Source organism: Plasmodium falciparum, assembly GCF_000002765.6.
Source record: "Plasmodium falciparum 3D7 genome assembly, chromosome: 4".
NCBI lineage: Eukaryota > Apicomplexa > Aconoidasida > Haemosporida > Plasmodiidae > Plasmodium > Plasmodium falciparum.
Window position 1 is genome coordinate 1,172,781 of NC_004318.2, and position 27,600 is coordinate 1,200,380.

The 27,600-nt window shown below is 31.7% G+C and overlaps 1 protein-coding gene across 1 annotated transcript; it reads right to left on the bottom strand.

The window, feature by feature from the left end:
- Positions 1–272: 272 nt before the first annotated feature.
- Positions 273–7,446, bottom strand: PF3D7_0426000 (erythrocyte membrane protein 1, PfEMP1; the record flags this gene model as incomplete). Its single annotated transcript, XM_001351527.1, has 2 exons — positions 273–1,655; positions 2,380–7,446. The coding sequence occupies 2 exons, from the start codon at positions 7,444–7,446 to the stop codon at positions 273–275; spliced, it is 6,450 nt and encodes a 2,149-aa protein (XP_001351563.1).
- Positions 7,447–27,600: the final 20,154 nt, after the last annotated feature.

The following is a 27,600-nucleotide window of genomic DNA, read 5'->3' on the forward strand; positions in this document are numbered from 1 at the left end:
ATATATATATATAATACAATATAATTATGATATATATATGTACATATATATAATATAATTTGTAACACTAAAAATTAAATACAAAAAAAAAAAAAAATACACAAACAAAAAATATAATATAACATGAACAATTAAAAAATATAACATAATACACAAATATAAAATATAATATAATACACAAATCAAATATAATATAACATCAACAAATAAAAAATATAATATAATGTACACAAAAAAAAAAAATCAAACAAATATACATTCATACGTATATATTATATATCCCACACATCTCCTATAGGATATTTCTCTTTCACCAATTTAGTATTTATATCCATTTCAATTTGTACTTTACTAGGTACATCCATATTATTACTATCCACAGTTGATGCATCATGATCATTTACATCATAATAAATATCATCGTCATACATATCATAATAGTAGGGTTCATTAAATGGTTTGTCCAGATCCTCCAAGATAGTATCCATAGAAGAATTGTCAGGGTTACTATCCACGTAGGTGTCATCCACTTGGTTGGGGTTACTATCCACATATGTAAACTCATTTGTAGTTTTGGGATTATTCATATCTATCTGTATAGAAACATCAGTATTCAACGTTTTGTTACTATCACTAGGGTGAGTGTTACCACTATGTGTCTCATTTTCCCACTTTTCTTTTAATTTGGCTAATCGTTCGTGATGATTTTCCCACTTTTCGCACATATCTCTATGTCTATCTAACCATTTATGGAATAGTTCCAGTTGGTTGAGTAGGGGGTCGTCACTTATAGGTTTGGCAACACTATGTATACTTGTTTGTTTCACATGATTTGTCCCGAATAATTCGTTTTCTTTTCGTTTCAATAATTCATCATAAATATCAACATTATTACTATTCAACGAATCATTAATTAAATCTATACCAGAATATACATTATTTGATACATATTGTCGATCATCCATACTATTAGTACTCATATTAACATTATAACTATATTCTTCTCCACTATATAAATTTCTATCATGAATAGACATAATAAAAGGTTTTTCGTCCATACTAACATGTAACGTTTTGGGATTTGTATTATTATCCACATTATCACGTAAAATATTTGGTTCTGTATTTGGTTCATTTTGTAACATATTAGATATAAAATCATGTTTCAATGTATTCCACTCATCATCAGTAAATTTATTTGTATGTGGTATATCACTACTAGGTATACCATCATTTTGTATATCATTTTGTGTATCACTAGGTGTGTTTTTACCACTAGCTGTTGTGTTGTTACCACTTTGTGTTTTACCACTAGCTGTTGTGTTTTTACCACTAGCTGTTGTGTTGTTACCACTAGGTTCTAGTACGACTTCAATCAATGTTTTATATTTAGGAGCACGTGGTGCATATATATCATTAATATCCAATTCTTCATATTCACTTTCTGAGGAAGTTACATCAGTAGTATCAGACATAAATGCATATTTTTCATCTCCACTGCTATCTCCTTCCATATATATATATGTTTTGCCTTTATATCGATCACTAACATAGGGGATATATCTATTTTTTGATTTCGGGGTAGGTGTTCCATAATCACTTTTGGGTATTTGCAGTATTTGGAATAAATTTCCAACAGATGCTTTGGTTTTTTTCTAAAAAAAAAATGAACATATATGTGTATGTATATATTTATGTATGTATATATGTATGTAGTTATGGGTATATATATAATATGTATATGTATGTGTAAATGTGTATGTAGTTATGGGTATATATATATATGTATGTGTATATGTACATGTATGTAATTTTATTTTATTTTTTTTATTTAATTAAATTTTTTAATTTTTCTTTTATTTAATTTTTTTTATTTTTTTTTTATTTAATTAAATTTTTTTATTTTTTTTTTATTTTATGATATATATTTTTTTTTTAACATTTTTTTAATTTTTTTTTATTTAAATAAATTTTTTTATTTTTTTATTTAATTAAATTTTTTTAATTTTTTTTTATTTAATTAAATTTTATTTTATTTATTTTTTTTTTTTTTTAAATATTTTTTATTTATATTTTAATAAATTTTTTTTTTTATGTTTTTGTTCATAAAATTTCCCATTTTTTATTTCATTAAAATTTTATTTATTTCCATTTTAATTTTTATTTTTAATATTTTAAAATCTTTCTCTTTCTTGTTTTTCTTATTTTTTTTAATAAATATGTTCCTATATTACTTATTTTTTTTTTTCCTTTTTCAATATAAATACATAAATATATAAAATACATATATCCACACCAACCATATATATATATATACACATATACACATCTATATATATAAACACGAACAACAACATATATATATATTTTTCCCCTTACCTTCAGTACAAAATAACTCAACGCAACAAACGCTATTCCTACACTTAACGGAAACGCAGAAGGTAGTAACACATCGGTTAATCTATATTCCTTGGGGGTTATTTGTCGTTTTTGTTTTTTTCGTTGTTTTGGTCGTGATCTAGGTACTGGAGCAGGAGCTGGTGGAGTTGGAAGTTTTTCGGTCCCTGCGGAGTCTGTATCCACGTCATCAGTTGGTGATGCGGGTTTTTCCTCATCTCTTTTATCTTTATCTTCTTCCTTTGGAATTTCTGGTACCTTAGGAGGTGGCGCTTCAGGTTTAACAAACTGTTCACAAAATTCCGGAACTACAGATGTTGTTGATGTGTCGTCTTCGGGGGATTCGTCGTAAGTTTCGTCTTCTGTGGGTTTTAGAACACAACTATTTGGATCAGTTACTTCAATAGTTTGCGTATTATATGTATCAATTTTTTTTTGAAGTTTATAAAGCAAACATTCTACGACATCGTTATATTCATGCTGTCCCTTTTTTGAGGTATCAGTGTCAATACATTCATTTGAATCATACAAATCACTTAATGTTTTAACCTTTCCTATAACGTTGTCAACATCAGTTTGAGGTATCAATGTCTCCAAAAAAGAGTTTAAATTACTAGAAGTACCCTCATTGTTTTCTTTTTTATATTGATCATTGAAACGTTTTTTTATTTCTTCCCATTCATTCTTTTTTTTCTCTATCCATTTCCTCACGCACTTACATTTATTTGGACAATCATTTGTACATGTGGATTTATTTCCACTATTTATACAATGTGAAATTTTATGTTTAATTTTATTATAATCGTCAAAAAAATTATCTACCCAACGTTTAAGCAATGCTCTAATTTCTATATATTGTTTTAAATCTGTACCATTTTCATTTTTTTTTTTGAGGAAACATACAACTGAATTGCATAATTTGTCGCATTCCCATTCCTCTTTTCTAATACCCTTAAAAATATCTGCTTCTTTACATTCGTCTAAGCCTCTTTCAAATTTATGGTCACTGTTATCACTCACATGCAAAACAACTTGTTGATCAGCTTTTATCTTTGTTTTAATATTATCTTTAGTAATAACCGCGTTATCTTTGCACGTCTTTTGAGTAACTTCACTCCAACCACTGTTTTTACTTTCAATTCCAAATATAGGACATGGATCACAATAATTTTCATGTCCAAATGTTTTATGATCATCAAATTTTATGTGACTGTTTCCTGTTTTATCCTTTCCACTATCATCTACATTATCATTTTTACACGGTCCGTTTTTTAACCTTTCTAAAAATTGTGCAGCGTTCTCCTGTAGTGTTTCACAAACTCCATTAACACCACCCTTACTTTCCTCTTCGTATTTTTTTTTTTGTCCAGTATATGCCTTTTGTTGGTTCTCATATTCTGTTTTTTTTTTTTCTATCCATTTTTTATAAAATCTACAATATTTACCACAATCCCGATATTCTAAATCCGGAACAGTATCATAATCGTCACGAAGCATTTTTTCACAATTTTCACCATCCCCACTACTATATCTTTCACCATGTATTCCACTACGACAATTATCCTTCACGTTTTTCAACATCCGCGCCCTTTTACCACAAAAGTCGCTTCCCCACTCATGTAACCAACGAAAAAATGGGGGTCTTTCCACAAAATTTTCCAATTTGGTATCGTCGTTGCTTTTGGCTTGGGTACCACTATTTTCATCTTTAAGTGTCACTTTGCTGTAATGGTACTCGCCTTTTTCTTCTTTGATTTTTCCCAAAAGTTTGTCCGCATCTTGAATCTGTTCTATTTTATATGTGTTTTTGCCGTCTGGGTTTTTTACCTCGATTTCTTTATATGTTAGTGCACATATCATTCCATTCCAGATATGTTGTGCGTTTTCTTTCCACCAAGAGGAGGGGTCTTTAACACTATTTGGGGGGAGGGTGCCACTAGGAGGAGATTGGTTACCACTATTTTGAAAAAACTTCTTTAACTGTTCTTGTATTTTCTCTTCTCTTCCCTTTATTTCTTTATCACCTTTAAGTATGTCGTGGTAGGTACTACTCTTCGTGTTGTCGTCTTTATCACCACTAAATAATATATCTTTGTAGTCTGCTAATGTATAAAACATCTGACGCAAGAAGGGTAGGGGTATGGTACCATTTTTTAAGGAGGTTTCGGGGGTTTCTTCACCACCACCGGCACCTTCGAGTAGTGGTAGTGGTGACCCACTTTGTCTCTTCGTGTTTTCCTTTTTATATCTATCCCATAAGAAGAAGGTTTCTACCGCAGCACTCTTCACAAACCACTTGAGTAAATCCTCTTGTGACGGCGCTTTGTCGACCTCTACGCCTAGTGATTGTAAATCGTGTATGTATAGTTTTCGCCTCCTGGGTGGCACACAAACACTACCACCACTTTTGACAGGGGCACCAGATTTAGTGGTACTGTCACTTATGCACTTCCAATTGGGGAACTTTTCCTTACCATATTTATCATATTTTGTTCCGCACGCGTCACCAAAATCGTTACCACTAAATAGTTTGTCCACTATGCTGCAAACCTCCACTGACGGATCTGTTGCCGGCCCGTCCGTGACTTCTGTGTCTTGTGTTGTTGTTTCTTTTGGTCCCTCCCCCGTCCCTTCCGTGGTCTTGTGTGTTTGCTCTTCCGCCTCTTCCACCACGTCATCTTCGCCATCTTCGTCTGAGGAGTCGTCATCGTTGTCGTCGGGTTCCTCGTGGGAGTCAACGTGGTTGGGGTCACGTGGTGATGATGGGGAAGTGCCGGAGCGGGCGGGAGTTTCTTGTTGTTGTTGTTTTTTTTGTTGGTTGCATTCTTGATCATTATGTGAGTTTGTGCATTTTTTGGCATCTTCTCCTTCATGTTCAAGCAAGAAATCAATTATTGTTTCCTTGTTGGTAGGATCGTCATTTCGTTCTTTTTTTTTCTCATCCAATTTTTCTTTAATTTTCTCCATCTGTTCTGGATCTGCATAAGCATCGGATATACCATCGAAATACTCATTTTCCAAAAATTGTTCAAGAATAATATAATGTGGTATTCCTTGACCTACTTCCTGTCCAAAACCTTCTTGCGTGTAAAAATGGTTTCTTATTTTCGTCCATTCTTCTTTTTTTTTTTGTTCAATCCATTTTTCAAAACATTTACATGGTGTTTTGCATCCATTTTTACATTTTATTTTCGTACCATTTTTTAAGCATCCCTTAAGTTTCTCTTTCCATTCCATAGAATCGTCTAACATATGTGTAACCCAAAACCTAAAAAAATCATAAAACTTCTTTACTTTTTTCTTGTTTTTATCTTTTTCATCATATTCCCATACACATTTATCTTTTCCTTCTTTGTCATGATAACAATTCCATTTTTCATATAAAGAATTATCATTTGAATTTGTACAAAAAGCGTCTAATTTTTTGTTAATATTATCATGTCCTTCACCACTGATGAGGACTTTAATTTCAGTAGGATCTACACCCTCTGGAGGTACGTAGCTACTGAATAAACGTAGGCATTTACCCTCTTCGTCACCTTCACTTCTAAATACTCCATCTACGAACTTACCTCCACAATAAGGACAAGGTTTACAATATTCTGTAAGAGAAAATATTTCATTAAGTTCAAATTTAGTAAAATCAAAATAACCTTCTCCTTCCACTTTAGGGTGTTTTTGGCACGCCGTTTCTTTACTTAACAATTCTAAAAAGCTTCTCACATTTTCGTGTTTGTTTTTAAGTTCATCATAAAAATCTTTTACATATAAGTTATTAGTAGTTCCATTTGTTGCTTGTTTTGTTCCGTTTTTATATTTTTCTATTTCTTGTGTATATTTTTTTTTTTGTTTGTCAAATTCCAGCTTTTGGTTACCTAACCATTTTACAAAAGGATTACATGCAAAAAAACATTTGTGACAATTATTTTCCATACTATATTCTTCCTGCGCCCTAACAGTTTGTGTGCAATCGTAGCCATTACCACTACAATATCGTTCTTGATAATATTTATCTTTTTCACGACATTGTTCTTTAGCATTTTCTAATTTATATTTTCGTTTACGACAAAAGTCTTCTGCCCATTCTTCGAACCAACGAAGATACTGCGGCACATAGTCAAAATATGTGGGGACAATATTTGCGCCGTCACACCGGCATTGATTACGAGTCGCACTTCTTCCTGCACACGCTGTTTGTCGAAAATATGTATTACCTTGAGCGTTACATGTTAATGCTTCCCAGATTGTGGCGCGATTCGCATACCACCAATCTTCTCGTAATTGAAAGAAATTTCCGTCTTTTTCATCTTTTTGGTAGCGTTCTTGTAGCGCATCCTTATTATTGCCGCTCTTCGTCACGTCACTATGTATTTTCCCGAAAATTGTTTTCAAATTATTTTCTAATTTTTCTCTTTCTGTTTGCTTTTTTTTTTTATTACCACTATATAGATCTTTGCCGCGTACGATATCACCTATATCGGCAAAACTGCGTGCCAACATAGTACATATTTGAGAAGAAGAAGCAGAAGAAGCATATTGTGCTTGATATTTTTGATAATGTGTATTTATTGAGTTTCCTTCATGTTTGGCTGCAAGACACACATCTGCCAACAAATCATTTTTAGCTTTCAAACTATCCTTACTATTCATATTTGGAAAATTTTTGTTACATAGAGATAACCGTCTATATGGAGCACACGCTCCTTCATTATCATTACTACCACTTATTTTGTTCTTATCACATTCAGCGCCACGTTCTTTAGAAAAACGATGTTCTTTTCCTGTTCCATCCTTTCCGCACGGATCACCGCGAGCAGTAACACCACCCCTACCACTAATAAGTTTATCATATCCAAAATCGCATGGTTTATTGGTGCCACCTGTTTCTCCACTAGCAGTTGCAAATGACAAATTTCCTTTCAACGCCCCTTTATATGTTTCAGCATCACCATTTTTCACTTTGTCGTGCACTTGTTGCCCAATTTTATCCAAAAGGTCCTTTGCATCCTTATAGTCATCCTTACCACCCCCACCAACTTTCTGCGCCATTGTGGTTGTCCGTGCACTACATTATGTCATGCATACGTGGTATACGTGGTTTATATCGTGGCATACATGGTTTGGTGGTGTGGTGTGGTGTGGGGTGATTGTATGTATGTATGTATGTATGTATGTTATGGGAGTATTGTGATATGGTAAAATCAGATTGTATATGTTGGAATATATATATAAGTATTATATATATATTTGTATATATATAGTAATTATAATAGTAGTAATATTATAATATTACAATATATATTAATAAATAATATTTAATATGTATATAATAATTATTAGTTTTATATATATATTTTTAAAAAAAATTTATATTAATATTTTTATAATAAATTTAAATATTCTAACAAAAAAAAAAACAACAATTACATTTTATGAAAAATATTATATATATTATGTATTCCTTTATTTATATATTTAATTATATATATTATTTTCTTATGTTTTATATATTTTGTAAAATTATAAATGAGAAAAAAAAAAATACGAAAATACATACATATAAAAGAATACAACATGTTTCTATATTTAATTATAAACCTTAATATATTTTTTTTTTTTCGCCTTATTTTAATTTATTATATATATATTTTAGAGATAACAAAAGAAACTATTATGTTCTTCTGCTTCTCTCTATCCATACTATCTATCATATATCTACATAAAAAAATATATATGCATATATATATATATATATATTTATATTTTTCATTATATTAAAAATAATACATTATAAATATAATATTTTTTATTCTTATTTTTTTTTTTATATTATAATTTATAATATACTATATAATATATAACATATCCTGTAGTACAACGTATATATAAGATCGAGAACAAGAACAAGAACGTATCGATATAGAAATAAAAAAAATATATATATTTGGTAACAAGAAGATAAAAAAAATTATTATATTCTTAATTAAAATAATTTTTATATTTAGTGTTTTATATAAAATATATAAATATATATATACATATATATATAGGCATACGTATTCTCTCAACATATATATATATATTGGGGCATACGTATTCCTACAAAATACATATATATATATATAACAGCATACGTATTCCTAAACCCAAAATATACATATATACATATATTTATATATAATAATTCTCGGTTACTGCATGTGTCCGTGCACGATTTCGATTTTTTGGTATCTTCCATTTCGATTTTCATATTTTTCGCACTTACATTGCTATGGATTTCGTTACTTCCATATTTTAGTATAGGGTTTTTCACCTAATTGTTCTTCTTATTATTATTTGTTCATCTTTATGACACTGTAATATAAATATCACATATGTATGAAATTACCTTGATGTACATATGTGTTCTTTAATATTATACTTCCTCATAAATATATATTTATACTTGCATGGCGGATGTATATATCCTTATCATATACAATTAGGTACAATATATAGATCCTCACGTTCTATGAGAATACAGATCTTTATATAGTAGCTATAGATCCTTCACATATTTAACAATAAAACCATATGAGATACAAAACATACATAAATATATAAACAAAATATATACCTAATCCATAATTATAGATATAATCCATATATAAACCCTAACCCTTAACGTTATACCCTTAACCCTGAAACATGGGAACCCCAAAAAATTTTTAAACCCAAAAATGTATATCCTTAACCCTGGTATATGGGAACCCTAAAGACTAGGTCCTTTTTTTTAAGACTAGGTCCTCTTTTTTTAAGACTAGATCCACAATTTTTTTTTTTTGAGAAAAAAAAAATTTTTTTTTTTTTTTTTTTTTAAGATATATATTTTTTTTGTATGCTTTTAAGACATAGAAAAAAAAAATTTTTTTTTTTTTTTTTTTTTTTTTTTTTTTTTTTTTTTCTTTTTTTTAAAACGTACATTTGTTTTTCCTATTTTTAAAATTTAAAAAAAATTTTTTTGTTTTTTTTTTTTTTTTTTTTTGAGACAAGACCTAGATCCTAAAATTTTTTTAAAGCGCACCTAGTTGCACCAAAGTATAAATCGCACCTAGTTGCACCAAAGTATAAATCGCACCTAGTTGCACCAAAGTATAAATCGCACCTAGTTGCACCAAAGTATAAATCGCACCTAGTTGCACCAAAGTATAAATCGCACCTAGTTGCACCAAAGTATAAATCGCACCTAGTTGCACAAAAGTATAAATCGCACCTAGTTGCACCAAAGTAAAAATTCGCACCACCATGCAGTGTTTATCAAGTTGCACCTAGTTGCACCAAAGTAAAATGTTGCACCTAGTTGCACCAATGTAAAAAGTCGCACCACCATGCACAATAAAGTCGCACCACTATGCATAGAATTTTTTTAAACACTAGGTTTATGGTATATCCACTATTTTTAAACACTAGGTTTTAGGTGCACTATTTGTATGTCGCACCAAAAAAAAAGTGGGGTCACATCACATGTGTGGTATCACTATATATGTGTGGTATGACCACCACATGTGTTGTATTACCACGTATGTGTGGTATCACTATATATGTGTGGTATGACCACCACATGTGTTGTATTACCACGAAGCAGTGTTTATCTAACACTTGGTTTTAGGTAAAAGCAACACATGTGAGAAAACACCACTTGTGTGGTATGACCACCACATGTGTGGTATAACCACGAAGCCGTGTTTATCTAACACTTCGTTTAGATCCACTATTTTTTTGAAGGTGCACCATAGGTGCACTACTTTTTAAGACGGAATTTAGTAATGCTAAGACCTATATTCGTACCTATAGGACATAAATTAGTAAGCTTAGGACCTATATTAGGTATATTAGGGTCTACGTTAGTTACTTTAAGACCTATATTACCTACATTAGGACCTACACTAGGTATCTCTGGACCTACTTTCATGATCTTAGGACCTATATTAGTTAACTTAAGACCTAGGTTAGTTTATCAAGACCTAGGTTAGTTTATCAAGACCTATATTAGTACCTCTATAACCTAAATTAGTAAGCTTAGGACCTATATTAGGTATATTAGGGCCTACGTTAGTTACTTTAAGACCTATATTACCTACATTAGGACCTATATTAGGTATCTCTGGACCTACTTTCATGATCTTAGGACCTATAATAGTTATTTAAGACCTAGGTTAGTTTATTAAGACCTATATTACCTACATTAGGTATCTCTGGACGTACTTTCATGATATTAGGACCTATATTAGTTAACCTAAGACCTAGGTTAGTTTATTAAGACCTATATTAGTACCTTTATGACCTAAATTAGTAACCTTGGACCTACTTTCATGATCTTAGGACCTATATTAGTTAACTTAAGACTTATATTAGTAAGCTTAGGACCTACATTAGGTATCTCTGGACGTACTTTCATGATCTTAGGACCTATATTAGTTAACCTAAGACCTATATTACCTACATTAGGTCTCTGTGGACCTACTTTCATGATCTTAGGACCTATATTAGTTAACCTAAGACCTACATTACTGTAGTTAGGACCTAACTTAGTGATATTAGGACCTATATTAGTTACCATGAGACCTACATTACTTACCTAAGACCTAAATTAGTTACCATATGACCTACGTTAGTGATACTAGGACCTATATTACTTACCTTAAAACCTAAAATACTTACCTCAAGACGTACGTTACTGTCGTTAGGACCTAAGTTAGTAAACGTAAGACCAAAGTTAGTAATGTTAGGACCTATATTTGTTACGCTAAGACCAAACTTAGTACCTTAATGACTTAGGTCAGTAACCTTATGACCTATATTAGTAATAGTAAGACCTAGTTTTTACTTATACTAAGTCTTATATTAATCATTTCAAGGCCTACTTTTGTGAAAGTAAGAGCTACATAAGTACAATTAAGACCTATGTTAGTACCTACATGACCTAAATTAGTAAGCTTAAGAGCAATATCAGTAAGAGTAAGACCTCAGTTAGTAAACATAAGACCTATATCAGTGAATGTAAGACCTTAGTTAGTCGAAGTATGACCTATGTTAGTGAACGTAAGACCTATGTTAGTAATCGTAGAACCACACTTAGTAAAGTTAAGACCTAATTTAGTTAAGTTAAGACCTTAGTTACTGAATTTAAGACCTAACTTAGTAAAAGTATGACCTTACTTACTGAAGTTAAGACATAGGTTAGTGAAAGTAAGACCTAAGTTAGTAAAAGTAAGACCTAAGTTAGTTGAAGTTAAGACCTAAGTTAGTAAAAGTAAGACCTAAGTTACTGAAGTTAAGACCTTAGTTAATCAATTTAAGACCTAAGTTAGTGAAAGTAATATCTAAGTTAGAAGAAGTATGACCTCAGTAAAAGTAAGACCTATATCAGTGAATGTAAGACCTTAGTTAGTTACCATAAGACCTATATGAATGAAAGTAAGACCTGAGTTAGTTAATGTAAGACCTACGTTAGTCTAAGTATGATCTTAGTTACTCAATTTAAGACCTAAGTTAGTTGAAATTAAGACCTAAGTTAGATGACTTAAGACCTATATTAGTGAAAGTAAGGTCTGAGTTAGTTAAGTTAAGACCTTAGTTAGTTAAGTTAAGACCTATATTAGTGAATGTAAGACCCAAGTTAATACCTTAATGACCTAGGTTAGTAACCTTATGACCTTAGTTAGTTACGTTAAGGCCTTAGTTACTGAAGCTAACACTTATGTTAGTTAATTTAAGGTCTAAGTTAGTAAAGGTAAGACTTATGTTAGTTAAGTTAAGGTCTAAGTTAGTAAAGGTAAGACCTAAGTTAGTAAAGGTGAGACCTAAGTTAGAAGAAGTATGACCTAAGTTAGTAAAAGTATGACCTTACTTAGTTAAGTTAGGACCTAAGTTAGTTATGTTAAGACCTAAGTTAGTTAAGTTAAGACCTTAGTTAGTTATGTTAAAACCTAAGTTAGTTAACTTCAGGCCTACGTTAGTGAAAGTAAGACCTATATGAGTGAAATTAAGACCTGTGTTAGTGAAAGTAAGACCTTAGTTCGTTAATCTAGGACCTAAGATAGTTAAGTTAAGACCTAAGTTAGTAGAAGTAAGACCTAAGTTAGAAGAAGTATGACCTAAGTTAGTGAAAGTAAGAACTTAGTTAGTCAAGTTAAGACCTTAGTTAGTCAAGTTAAGACCTTAGTTAGTTACGTTAAGACCTTAGTTAGTAAAAGTAAGACCTTAGTTCGTTAATGTAAGAACTTAGTTAGTCAAGTTAGGACCTGTATTAGTTACCTTAAGACCTATGTTAGTGAAGTTAGGACCTATAATGGTTAAGTTAAGACCTATGTTAGTCAAGTTAAGACCTATGTTAGTAACAGAAGGACCTCACTTAGTGAACGTAAGACCTTAGTTAGTCGAAGTATGACCTATGTTAGTAAAAGTAAGACCTATGTTAGTCAACGTAAGACCTTAGTTAGTAAAAGTATGACCTTAGTTAGTAAAAGTAAGACCTATGTTAGTAAAAGTATGACCTATGTTAGTAATAGTAGGACCAGAGTTAGTTAAGATAAGTCCTATGTTAGCTAAGTTAAGACCTATGTTAGTCAAGTTAAGACCTAAGTTAGTCAAGTTAAGACCTACGTTAGTCAAGTTAAGACCTAAGTTAGTAAAAGTAAGACCTTAGTTACTGAACATAAGACATAAGTTAGTAAAAGTAAGACCTAAGTTAGTAAAAGTAAGACTTAAGTTAGTGAAAGTAAGACCTATATCAGTGAAGGTAAAACCTTAGTTAGTCGAAGTATGACCTATGTTAGTAAACGTAAGACCTGTATTAGTTAAGTTAAGACCTATGTTAGTAAACGTAAGACCTGTATTAGTTAAGTTAAGACCTATATTAGTTAAGTTAGGACCTAAGTTAGTACCTTAATGACTTAGGTTAGTAATTGTATGACCTTAGCTAGTTACGTTAAGACCTACACTAATAATGTTAGCACCTATGTTAGTGAACTTAAGACGTATATCAGTGAACGTAAGACCTTAGTTAGTGAAAGAAGGACCTCACTTAGTGAAAGTAAGACCTAAGTTAGTGAAAGTAAGACCTTAGTTATTGAAGTTCATACCTAGATTAGTTAAGTTAAGACCTATGTTAGTGCAGTTAAGACCTATGTTAGTCAAGTTAAGACCTATGTTAGTCAGGTTAAGACCTAAGTTAGTAAAAGTAAGACCTAACTTACTGATGTTAAGACATAAGTTAGTAAAAGTAAGACCTGTGTTAGTAAAAGTATGACCTGAGTTAGTCAACGTAAGACCTGTATTAGTTAACGTAAGACCCATGTTAGTGAAAGTAAGACCTAGGTTAGTCGAAGTATGACCTTACTTAGTTATGTTAAGACCAAACTTAGTACCTTAATGACTTATGTTAGTTACGTTAAGACGTACGTTAGTTACATTAATGACCTAGGTTAGTAACCTTATGACCTATATTAGTTAAATTAGGACCTTAGTTAGTTGACATAAGACCTTAGTGATTTACCATAAGACGTATATGAGTCAAGTTAAGACCTACATTACTGATGTTAGGATCTATGTTACTCAAGTTAAGACCTTAGTTAGTTAAGTTAAGACCTAAGTTAGTGAAAGTAAGACATATATCAGTAAAGGTAAGACCTTAGTTAGTTAAGTTAAGACCCAAGTTAGTACCTTAATGACTTAGCTTAGTAATTTTATGACCTATATTAGTTAAGTTAAGACCTCAATTAGTGAATGTAAGACCTAAGTTAATAAAAGTAAGACCTAAGTTAGTAATAGTAGGACCAGAGTTAGTTAACATAAGACCTATGTTAGTGAAAGTAAGACCTATGTTAGTGAAGATAGGACCTAAGTTAGTGTAGTTAGGACCTATATTGGTTACCTTAAGACATACGTTACTGTATTGAGGACCTATATTACTTACCTTAAGACCTAAGTTAGTGAAGTTAGGACCTATGTTAGTTACGTTAAGACCAAACTTAGTACCTTAATGACTTAGGTTATTAATTGTATGACCTTAGTTACTGACGTTAAGACCTATATTAGTTAAGTTAAGACCTTAGTTAGTTACGTTAAGGCCTTAGTTACTGAAGTTAAGACATAGGTTAGTAAAAGTAAGACCTATATCAGTGAAGATAAAACCGAAGTTAATACCTTAATGATCTAGGTTAGTAACCTTATGACCTATATTAGTTATGTTAGGACCTTAGTTAGTAAATGTAAGACCTATGTTAGTTAATCTAGGACCTAAGATAGTTAAGTTAAGACCTAAGTTAGTAAAAGTAAGACCTAAGTTAGTCAACCTAAAACCTTAGTTAGTTAAGTTAAGACCTAAGTTAGTAAAAGTAAGACCTAAGTTAGAAGAAGTATGACCTCAGTTAGTGAAAGTAAGACCTTAGTTACTGAAGTTAAGACCTAGATTAGTTAAGTTAAGACCTCAGTTAGTCGAAGTATGACCTAAGTTAGTAATCGTAGAACCACACTTAGTAAAGTTAAGACCTATATAAGTCGAAGTGTGACCTTAGTTAGTTAACTTAACACGTATGTTAGTTGAAGTATGACCTTTCTTACTTAATTTAAGATCTAAGTTAGTAAAAGTAAGACCTTAGTTCGTTAAAGTAAGAACTTAGTTAGTCAAGTTAAGACCTATGTTAGTCCAAGTATGACCTTAGTTAGTAAAAGTAAGACCTTAGTTCGTTAAAGTAAGAACTTAGTTAGTCAAGTTAAGACCTATGTTAGTCAAGTTAAGACCTATGTTAGTCGAAGTATGACCTTAGTTTCTCAATTTAAGACCTAAGTTAGTAAAAGTAAGACCTTAGTTAGTCATGTTAAGACCTTATGTTAGTCAAGTTAAGACCTTATGTTAGTTAAAATAGGACCTATATTAGTATAAGTAAGGTCTGAGTTAGTTAAGTTAAGACCTCAGTTAGTAAACATAAGACCTATATCAGTGAGAATAAGACGTTAGTTAGTTAATGTAAGACCTATGTTAGTCGAAGTATGACCTTAGTTAGTTAACTTAACACCTATGTTAGTTGAAGTATGACCTTTCTTACTTAATTTAAGACCTTAGTTAGTCAAGGTAAGACCTATGTTAGTAAAAGTAAGACTTAGGTTAGTGAAAGTAAGATCTATGTTAGCTAAGTTAAGACCTAATTTAGTTAAGTTAAGACCTTAGTTAGTCAAGTTAAGACCTTAGTTAGTAAAAGTAAGACCTAAGTTAGTCAACCAAAGACCTATGTTAGCTAAGTTAAGACCTAAGTTAGTAAAAGTAAGACCTAAGTTAGTTGAAGTTAAGACCTAAGTTAGTGAACTTAAGACCTAAGTTACTGAAGTTAAGACATAAGTTAGTAAAAGTAACACCTAAGTTAGTAAAAGTAAGATCTAAGTTAGAAGAAGTATGACCTCAGTTAGTCGAAGTCTGACCTTAGTTAGTCAAGTTAAGACCTTAGTTAGTCAAGTTAAGACCTTATGTTAGTTAAAATAGGACCTATATTAGTATAAGTAAGGTCTGAGTTAGTTAAGTTAAGACCTAAGTTACTGAAGTTAAGAACTATATTAGTGAAATTAAGGTCTAAGTTAGATGACTTAAGACCTATATTAGTGAATGTAAGATCTCAGTTTAGTTAAATGAAGACCTAAGTTAGTCAAGTTATGTACTATGTTAGTGAAAGTAAGACCTATGTTAGCAAAAGTAAGACCTAAGTTAGTAGAAGTAAGACCTAAGTTAGTGTAGTTAGGACCTATATTGGTTACCTTAAGACTTACGTTACTGTATTGAGGACCTATATTACTTACCTTAAGACCTAAGTTAGTAACCATAAGACCTAAGTTAGTAACCATAAGACCTAAGTTACTAATCATAAGATCTAAGTTAGTAATCATAAGACCTATATGAGTGAAAGTAAGACCTACACTAATAATGTTAGGACCTATGTTAGTCAAATTAGGACCTATGTTAGTCCAAGTAAGACCTAAGTTAGTTAAGTTAAGATCTTAGTTAGTGAAGTTAAAACCTAAGTTAGTAAAAGTATGACCTTACTTAGTTAAGTTAAGACCTGAGTTAGTTAAGGTAAGACCTAAGTTAGTCAACCAAAGACCTATGTTAGTCATGTTCTTACTGATGTTGTTAGTAGTGATGTTAGTAGTCAAGTTAGTAATCATGTTAGTAGTCAAGTTAGTAATCATGTTAGTGATGTTGTTACTTACTATGTTAGTTATGATGTTAGTAATAATGTTACTTGTGATGATGTTAGTAGTAATGTCAGTGATGATGTTAGTGATGATGTTAGTGATGATGTTAGTGATGATGTTAGTGATGTTGTTAGTAGTCATGTAAGTAGTCATGTTAGTAATGTTCTTAGTCATGTTAGTAGTAATGTTAGCAGTCATGTCAGACATGATGTTGGTAGTAATGTTAGTGATGATGTTAGTAATGATGTTAGTGATGATGTTAGTAGTCATGTTCTTAGTCATGATGTTCGAAGTAATGTTAGAAGTCATGTAAGTAATCATGTAAGTGATGTTGTTAGTAGTCATGTTAGTGATGTTGTTAATGATGATGTTAGTAATCATGTTAGTAATCATGTAAATGATGTTGTTAGTCACTATGTTAGTAGTCAAGTTAGTAGTCATGTAAGTAGTCATGTTAATAGTTATGTCACTCATGATGTTAGTGATGTTGTTAGTAGTCATGGTAGTAGAGATGTTAGTCATGATGTCACTCAACATGTAAGTTATGATGTTAGTAGTCAAGTTAGTAGTCATGTAAGTAGTCATGTAAGTAGTGATGTAAGTAATCAAGTTAGTATTCAAGTTAGTAGTCATGTTAGTAGTCATGTTAGTAATGATGTTAGTGATGTTGTTAGTCACTATGTTAGTAGTCATGTAAGTAGTCATGTAAGTAGTAATGTTAGTAGTCATATTAGTGATCATGTTAGTGATGATGTTAATGATGATGTTAGTAGTCAAGTTAGTATTCATGTAAGTAGTAATGTTAGTAGTCAAGTTAGTAGTCATGTTAGTAGTAATGTTAGTAGTCATGTAAGTAGTGATGATAGTCATGTTGTTAGTGATGATGTTAATAGTGATGTTAGTGATGTTCTTAGTTACTATGTTAGTTATGGTATCAGTGATGTTCTTAGTCATGCTGTTAGTAGTCATGTTAGTGATGATGTAAGTAGTCATGTAAGTAATCATGTAAGTGATGTTGTTAGTAGTCATGTAAGTAGTCATGTTAGTAATGTTCTTAGTCATGTTAGTAATGATGTTTGTAGTCATGTAAGTAGTCATGTTAGTAGTCATGTTAGTAATCAAGTTAGTATTCATGTAAGTAGTCATGTTAGTAGTCATGTAAGTAATCATGTAAGTGATGTTGTTAGTCACTATGTTAGTAATGATGTTAGTTGTGATGATGTTAGTAGTCATGTTCTTAGTCATGTTAGTCACCATGTTAGTTATGATGTTGTTAGTATTCATGTGAGTGATGTTGTTAGTTACTATGTTAGTTATGATGTTAGGAATCATGTTAGTAGTCATGTAAGTAGTCATGTAAGTAATCATGTACGTCATGTTGTTAGTAGTCATGTTAGTAGTCATGTTACTGATCATGTTAGTAGTCATGTAAGTAATCATGTAAGTGATGTTGTTAGTAGTCATGTAAGTAATCATGTTAGTGATGTTGTTAATGATGATGTTAGTAGTCATGTAAGTGATGTTGTTAGTAGTCATGTTAGTGATGCTGTTAGTACTCATGTTAGTATTCATGTAAGTAGTAATGTTAATAGCCATGTAAGTAGTCATGTTAGTGATGTTGTTAATGATGATGTTAGTAGTCATGTTAGTGATGATGTTAGTAGTAATGTTAGTAGTCAAGTTAGTAGACATGTTAGTAATGATGTTAGTTGTGATGATGTTAGTAGTCATGTTAGTGATCATGTTAGTAGTAATGTTAGTAGTCGTGTTAGTGATGTTGTTAGTTACTATGTTAGTTATGATGTTAGTATTCAAGTTAGTAGTCATATTAGTGATCATGTTAGTGATCATGATAGTAGTAAGTTAGTAGTATTAAGTTAGTAGTAAGTTAGTAATGAAGTAGAAGTAACGTAGTAGTAAGTTAGTAATTAAGTAGAAGTAACGTAGTAGTAAGTTAGTAGTACTAAGTTAGTATTAATGAAGTAGTAGTAAGGTAGTAGTAATGTAGTAGTAAGTTAGTATTAATGAAGTAGTAGTAAGGTACTAGTCATGTAATAGTAAGGTAGTAATAATGATGTCGTAGTAGTAGTACTAATGAAGTAGTAATGTCATTGTAGAAGTAGTATTGATGTCGTAGCAAGTTAGTAATAAGTTAGTAATGAAGTAGAAGTAATGTATCAGTAAGTTAGTAGTAAGTTAGTAGTAAGTTAGTAGTAAGTTAGAATTAATGAAGTAGTAGTCAGATAGTAGTAACGAAGTAGTAGTAAGTTAGTAGTAGTAAGTTAGTAGTCACATAGTAGTAACGAAGTCGAAGTAACGAAGTAGTAATGATGTGGTTCTACAAGTAGTAATGAAGTAGTAATGAAGTAGTAATGAAGTAGTAATGAAGTAGTAGTAAGTTAGTAATAGTAAGTTAGTAATAGTAAGTTAGTAGTTGAAGAAGTAGTAATGAAGTAGTAGTCAATATAGTACTAACGAAGTATTGTACAAGTAGTAATGATGTCGTTGTAAAAGTAGTAGTAAGGTAGTACTAAGGTAGTAGTAATGAAGTAGTAATGTCATTGTAGAAGTAGTACTGATGTCGTAGTAATGTAGCAGTAAGTTAATAGTAGTAAGTTAGTAGTAAGTGTGTGCATCTATGATGATGTAACCTGCATATAGGTGCATAAATGTGTGCAATAAAGGTAAATTTGCATGCAATAACAACGATTTTATAGTATAGAAGAGGACATGAAAATGTTGCATGATAAAAAAGACGATTAAAAACACAGCATGCAAAATTTATGATAACACACACACAAAGTGCACCACATACAATAAAGAATGAAGTACTAACATCGCACGTACCACATTAACACGAATAGTTATGATAGTAGTAAAGTAGTAGAAGTAGTAGTAAGTTAGTAGTAATAAAGTAGTACTAAGATAGTAGTAATGTAACAGTAAGTTAGTAGTAATGAAGTTGTACTATGGTAGTAGTAATATACCACTAAGATAGTAGTAGTAAAGTAATAGTAATGTAGTAGTAAGTTAGTAGTAATAATGGAACGCACCTCTAAAACAACATCGCACAAAGAGGTTCTACCCATATTAGAACATGAACCCATAAGTTGCACACACATTGGTACACATAAGTTAACACAACATTGACAAAATAAATGTACAAACACATAAATATTGTTTGAAGAAACATTTGTGTGTGAATAAAGATGAATGGTCAGAAGTAACCTTACATCATATAACCTTCATGCAACTTGTGTGCAAAAGTAATGATGTAATCTGCGTAATGGTGCATGAATGTGTGCAATAAAGGTACATTTGCATGCAAAAAGAAACAGTTTATAGTGTAAAAGGGGACATAAAAATGGTGCATGATAAAAAAAATGATTAAAAACAAAGCATGCAAAAATAATTACAACACATACACAAAGAGTACCTGAAACAATGAAGAATGAAGTACTAACATCGTACATATGACATTAACATAAATAGTTATGATAGTACTAAATGTGTAGAAATGGCAGAAATGATGTCGTTTTTGACACATAAAATGACCCAACATATCCCATATTAAGTGTCATATACAAAGGCACAGGTACTTACTATATGGACAAATATTAGTACTATGTGTGCACCCACATTTACTACCTCTAATGTGCATGCAATTTTGGGTACTAATTTTTGGGTACAAAGGGGACCAAAATGTCGGTATATAAAACATAGGTGAGTTGCACCACATACATAGTACTACTTCCATGACATATAAAATTGCCTATAGTTTTTGCTCGAACTATAAAAATGTACCATATTATACCTCCACTAAATTTTATATACTAATTTTTGGCCTAGTGGGGTACTTTTATAACCACAATATGGGGTATATAAAACCGTATGTGTTTGCACCACATGAACAACACCACATTAGTTGCACACATTTTTACCTATAGTTTTTGTTTGGTATATAAAAATGCGCAATATCGTACCCCCACTAAATTTTATACCCCAATTTTTGGCCTAGTGGAATCGTGTAACCCCACTGGTTATATCCCCCCTTCGGGGGGAACCCAATAAAACAACCATAAATATCTACATATATAAATTTCGGGCCCCCAAATTAACGATATCCACAAGGTTGGAAAACCACTTAAAACTATTAGGAAAAGTAAAAAAGGGGAAAAAATATATGGTAAAAACACCAGGCGAGGGGTTTAAGCACCTTCTCAAAAAGGGCCCAAAAAACAAAATTTTCAAAAACAGTGGCGGGAACCCCCTGCACCGCGATGCAGCGGTATTCTGAGTCGAATGAACTGGTCGCTACGGGAATTTTTATTTTTGTTCAAAAAAAATTGGAAAAAATGTCCAAAAAGTGATATACCCCCCCCTATGAAAATTTGTGAAAAGTGGTGATTTTTTACTACGTGAAATCTGGAGTATGTGGGTTATAGTAGGGTACATTACCACATAGTTGGTGACCCACAATTTTGATTGAGATGTTAACATCGTGTGTGCAACATCATAATCATCAAATGCTTTGAAGTGCATGTGAATTGTGCAACAAAAGTGCTAGGGGAAAATTGGGTATAATGAAAAAATGGTGATTAAACACCACGCGTGTGATGTAGACACCATATGGTACCACGTAGTATGTATAGTTGATCACGGACTATATGATAGATACATCCATGTTGGCGTACCTAGTGGCAGTTATATTGTATAATTTGGGTCTAAAACCCGAATTTCGCGTTTTGTTTCCCCTATAAATTGGATGTCGTTTTTTGACTAACAGAACGGTCCCAAGGGACCGCAAATAGTGGAAACACAAATTCTGGACCATAAACTATATATATATGTTACCACAACAGTGATAAATGTATATGTAAAGGAACAATTGCCCCATGTTTTCCCTGCCCAAAAACGCCCAAAAAATTCAAATTTTCAAAACATAAGCGTAGAAACCCCCGGCACCAAAATGCAGCGTTATTGCGAGTAAAATGGGGTACTTTGTACGTTGTGTCCAAAAAATGGACCAAAAATTTTGACAAAAATCGACCAAAATCGATATACCCCCCCCTATGAAAATTATGGAAAATGGGAGATTTTTTAGTACGACAAATGTGGGATAAGTGGGTAACACTACACCATTTTGCCACATAGTTGGTGACCCAGAATTCATATTTTTGTGTTAAAAATGTGTGTGCAAAGTTATACTAATGAAATGCTTTGAAGTGCATGTCAATTGTGCAAGGAAAGTGCTAGGGGAAAATGGACTATGAAGGAAAATTGAAGTGCACACAAAATATAGACATAGTTGCACACATATAGTACCATTTTGTATGTATAGTTAATCATGGACTATATGATGGAACACTCGAAATTGGTGTACCATATTTTGATGACGTTGTAGAAAATGGGTCTAAAACCCGAATTTTCAATTTTTTTTCCCCTTTAAAAGAAGTACCATTTTGACCAAGAAATATTAGTTGTTAGTGATAGTAATTAATTGCATGATAAAATATGGATCGAAAATTTTGTAATGACATGTTCGGAAGTGATGTAAGTAATTTTGTGTGCAAATAGTAAAGACGTCTTTTGGTCGAAAATGAAGGCCAAAATTTGGGTGACCAAAAAATTGTAATTATAGGAATATCAAGCACTTAAATGCAGCAGTATTAGCTTTTCAATGAAGTAGTTGTGGCAATTAAGTGAAAAAATGGACCAAATTTTTGATGGAAAATTGGCCGAAAGAGCAATACCCCCCCCTATGAAAAATTTCAAAAATGGGTCAATTTTTACTATGGGAAAGTAGTAATATTTGGGGAATGTTGGACCATTTTCCTACATAGTAAGTGATGAAAAATCAAGATTTTGATGTTAAAAATGTGTGTGCAAAGTTATAGTAATTAGATGCGAGGAAGTGCATGTCAATTGTGCAAGGAAAGTGCAAGGGGAAAATTAGTCCAAAATGAATACAATGTCATTTCAATGAATAAACAGAGGATGATTATGTGTTGTATGAGTAAATATGTTAGTAATAGTAGTGTCAAAGTAAGTACGAAATGCACTACCATGCACCATAATGGCATGATTAGGTAAAAATGAGTGTGTTTTGGGGGTAATTAGGGAATGGAAATTTTGATGAAAAATGAAAAATGAGATAGAGCTATTTGGAGTTGTTAGGATGAAAGTTGATGTTTCGTAATTGAAGTTGGACGTGTTCATTAGTTCGTAAGTGACCATAGATGAGCAAAAAATGAGGTTGTTTTGATAAAAATGTGTGCAAAGGAGACATGAAATAGAATATGGAATAGTAATTTTGGACATTATAATTATGAGTTCATGAAAAAGAGGAAGATGTTGTTAGGAAGTAGTAATTATTGGCAGTTAGTAAGTTCATCATTGTTAAATGCAAAGAGGTGCATGTCATAAGTTCTAAGAAAACAATTCATTCCTCCACTTTGCACACATCTTCCTCAGTTTCTTTGAGATTTGGAACCATTTAGTCCAACCAAGGAGAGAATAAAAACAGAACTAAATTAACTGAATGAAGTCATATGATAGTAAAAATGGCGATGTAAGTAAAAAAATGCACCTCCATGCATATAAAAGAACGCATAATGCACACAAAAGCATAAATGTAAATCGTAATGTAGATAAAAAACACATCCACAACGTCAACACATCACATATATATCATGCACATAACATACCATAACAAAAACGACATCATCTACAACATCATCTATGCATGAGGGTGCAGGTAGGTCAAAATTTCGATTTTGAAAAATTTTCATAAAAATTAAAAAAAACCATATCATCATTAAGAACACATCAAGGAGACATGAATCTGATAGTTAGAAGTCAAAAATAAAAAAAAAAAAAATTTTCAAAAATTGGTAAACTATGACCACAAATGGGTACAACTAACCCAACTAACAACATGAACACAACTAAAAACACATCCAAGAACTAGAAAAATAGTGGTAAAACCCCATCACACACACACATATACAACGACATACCACTATATTTACCCCCCCTAAGCTAAAGTAACAGCCCGAGAACCTTGAACCTTAGTGCAACACTACTAGTGAGGTGGAACACAAGGTGGTAAAACAATGTAATATGTTGAAGCTAAACCCGGAATTGGTAATTAAATAGAGGAAGTAGTAGGTTTAGAAGTGTGTGTAGTAGTAAGAAACACCAAGTTATAGTAAAGCTAAACCCGGAGTCGTAGATATATGGGCATTGTAGTATTAAGAAACAACAAGTTATAGTAAATCTAAACCCGGAGTCGTAGATATATGGGCATTTTATAGTAGTAAATGATGTCGTAGTAAGGTAAAAGCAGTAATAATGAACACAAATTGGACATTATTGTGCATGATGGTGCATGAAATGACAAATAGTAGTACAAAATGGAGGCTACGTGAGTAGTAGTTGAGTGATGTGAAGTTAGTAGATGAACATAGAGGTACCATAGTGATGAATAATGACACAATAGTAGTAGTAAATGTGTTATTTTGGACATGATTGTGCATTTAAGTGCAACGTAGGACATAAAAATAGTAGTAATTGGGTAAGATGAAGGTAATAGTTGACCCAAGAAGTAGAATAATGATGATATAAGTCAGAATAGTAGTAGTAAATGAGTTATGTTGGACCCTATTGTGCATGTAAGTGCAACATTGGAGATAGATTTGGTAGTAATTAGGTAAGATGAAGGTAATAATTGACCCAAGAAGTACAACAATGATGATATAAATGAGGTTAGTAGTAGTAAATGAGTTATGTTGGTGATTATTGTGCATCTAAGTGCAAGGTAGGACATAAAATTGGTAGTAGTTGGGTAAGATGAAGATAGTAATTGACCTAAGAAGTACAATAATGATGATATAAGTGAGGATAGTAGTAGTAAATGAGTTATGTTGGACCTTATTGTGCATTAAAGTGCAACATATGACGATAATAAGTAGTAATTGGGTATGGAATTAGTACTTTTTAGGTAAGATGATGTTAGTAGATGACGTTATAAGTGAGATAATGATGAACTAAGTCAACAAAGTAGTAGTAAATGACTCATGTTGGACATTATTGTGCATATAAGTGCTATGTTGGACATGAAAAGAGTTATATTTAGGTAAGATAAAGGTCATAATTGACCTAAGAAGTAGAATAATGATGATATAAGTGATGATAGTAGTAGTAGATGAGTTATGATGAACATAATTATGCATGTAAGTGCAACTAAGAACATGAATTTGGTAGTAGTGAGGTAAGATTATGTTAGTAAATGAAGTTAAATGTAGAAGAATGATACCTTATGTGAGAATAGTAGTAGTAGTTGACTTAAATTGGATATTATTGTGCATGTAAGTGCAATATAGTACATGAAAATAGTAATAGTTAGGTAAAATGAAGACAATAATTGACCTTAGTAGTACAATAATGATGATATAAGTGATGATAGTAGTAAAAAATGACTTAAAATTGACATGATTATGCATTTAAGTGCAACATTAGACCTGGATTTGGTAATAGTAAGGTACAATAATGACAGTAGATGAAGTTATAAGTAAGAAAATCATGACCTAAGTGAGAATAGTAGTAATAAATGACTAATATTGAACATAATTGTGCACGTAAGTGCTATGTAGGATATAAAAATAGTAATAAAAGGGTAAGATATAGACCATAATTGACCTAAGAAGTACAATAATGATAATATAAGTCAAGATAATAATAACAAATGAGTGATAAATGACATTATTGTGCATGTAAGTGCACCTGAAGAGACAGAATTAGTAATAGTAAGGTATAAAAACGATAGTAGATGAAGCAATAAGTAAGATAATGCTCATATAAGTCATCATAGTAGTACTAAATGAGATATATTGGACGATATTATGCATGTAGGTGCACCATATAAGAAAATATAACCTACATGAGATGAATCCTAAGTACTAATTAAGTAACATTACTACTCTAAATACAACATAAGACCTAGAAATAGTAAAAGAAGAAGTAAGAAAGATAGTTCATAAGCTAAATCCGGAATGTACAATCAATATAGTAACATAAAAGAAGAAAATAGATAGAAAACATAAGATCATAAGTCCTAAACAGCAAATATAGTTCTAAAATAGTAACAATAAATCAATAGAAACATTAAATTCTTACCCCTTAAGAACTAAAGAACAGCTAAACCTGACCTTAGTGCCCAACCGAGTAGCTTATTACCACCTAAGTAAGAAGAAAGTAATTGAAGAAGTAGATGCTAAGTATGTAAGATGTAAGTAAGGTAAGAATAAAGAGAGAAAAGTTAAGCTAAGTCCGGATTTTGAGAGTAAAGAAGTAAGATAAGAGAAGTAAAGTAGGATAAGGACCTAGATGTAAGTGAAATAAGAGGTAAGTAAGGTAGTAGTAAGTAAGAAGTAGATGCTAAGTATGTAAGAGCTAAGTAAGGTAAGAATAAAGGAAGAAATATTAAGCTAAGTCCGGATTTGGTGAAGAAGTAGTAGAAGTAAGTAGATGAAAGTAAGTTAAGTATGAGTAAATGATGATGAAAAGTGATAGATGAAGAACTTAGAAGAGAAAATGAAGACTAAGAAGATGATAGTAGAGGATAAAAGGATGACATTAAGAAGGAAGAAGTAAGACGAAGGAATGAAGAGTGAGAATTGATGATTGAAGAATGAAGAGAAGGTATGTAAGAGTAAGAAATGAGAAGTAAGAAGATAAGAGTAAGTAAGTAAGAGTAAGAAGATAAGATTAAAGACTTGAGACTGAGGATGTAAGATGAAGAAAGTAAGAATAAGGTTCTAGAAGTAAGAAAGTAAGAGTAGAATTATGAGATTAAAGACGTAGTATTTAAGAAATAAGACCTTGAACATGATAAAAAGAATATAAGACTAAGTAAGTAAGAATAAAAAGTTAAGTCAAGAACTATATGAGTAAGAATATATGATTAAGAAATGAAAAGTAAGGACCTAAGAAGAAGAAAGTAAGACTAAGAAATGAAAATTAAGAACATAAGAGTAAGAAAGTAAGAGTAAGAACATAAGAGTAAGTAAGTAAGAGTAAGGAATTAAGAGTAAGTAAGTAAGAGTAAGAAATGAAAAGTAAGGAATGAAAAGTAAGAAGATAAGAAGAAGAAATGAAAAGTAAGAAGATAAGAGTAAGTAAGTAAGAGTAAGAAATGAAAAGTAAGGAATGAAAAGTAAGAAGATAAGAAGAAGAAATGAAAAGTAAGAAGATAAGAGTAAGTAAGTAAGAGTAAGGAATGAAAAGTAAGAAGATAAGAGTAAGTAAGTAAGAGTAAGGAATGAAAAGTAAGAAGATAAGAGTAAGTAAGTAAGAGTAAGGAATGAAAAGTAAGAAGATAAGAGTAAGTAAGTAGGGTTTAGGGTTCAGGGTTTAGGGTTTAGGGTTTAGGGTTTAGGGTTCAGGGTTTTAGGTTTAGGGTTCAGGGTTCAGGGTTTAGGGTTCAGGGTTTAGGGTTCAGGGTTTAGGTTTTAGGTTTAGGGTTTAGGGTTTAGGGTTCAGGGTTTAGGGTTTAGGGTTCAGGGTTCAGGTTTTAGGGTTCAGGGTTCAGGGTTCAGGGTTTAGGGTTTAGGGTTTAGGGTTCAGGGTTAGGGTTTAGGGTTTAGGGTTCAGGGTTTAGGGTTTAGGGTTTAGGGTTTAGGGTTTAGGGTTCAGGGTTTAGGGTTCAGGGTTTAGGGTTCAGGGTTTAGGTTTTAGGGTTCAGGTTTTAGGTTTTAGGTTTAGGGTTCAGGTTTTCAGGGTTTAGGGTTTAGGGTTTAGGGTTTTAGGTTTTGGGTTTAGGGTTTTAGGTTTAGGGTTTAGGGTTTAGGGTTTAGGGTTTAGGGTTTAGGGTTCAGGGTTTAGGGTTTAGGGTTTAGGTTTAGGGTTTAGGGTTTAGGTTTAGGGTTTAGGGTTTAGGGTTCAGGTTTAGGTTTAGGGTTTAGGGTTCAGGGTTTA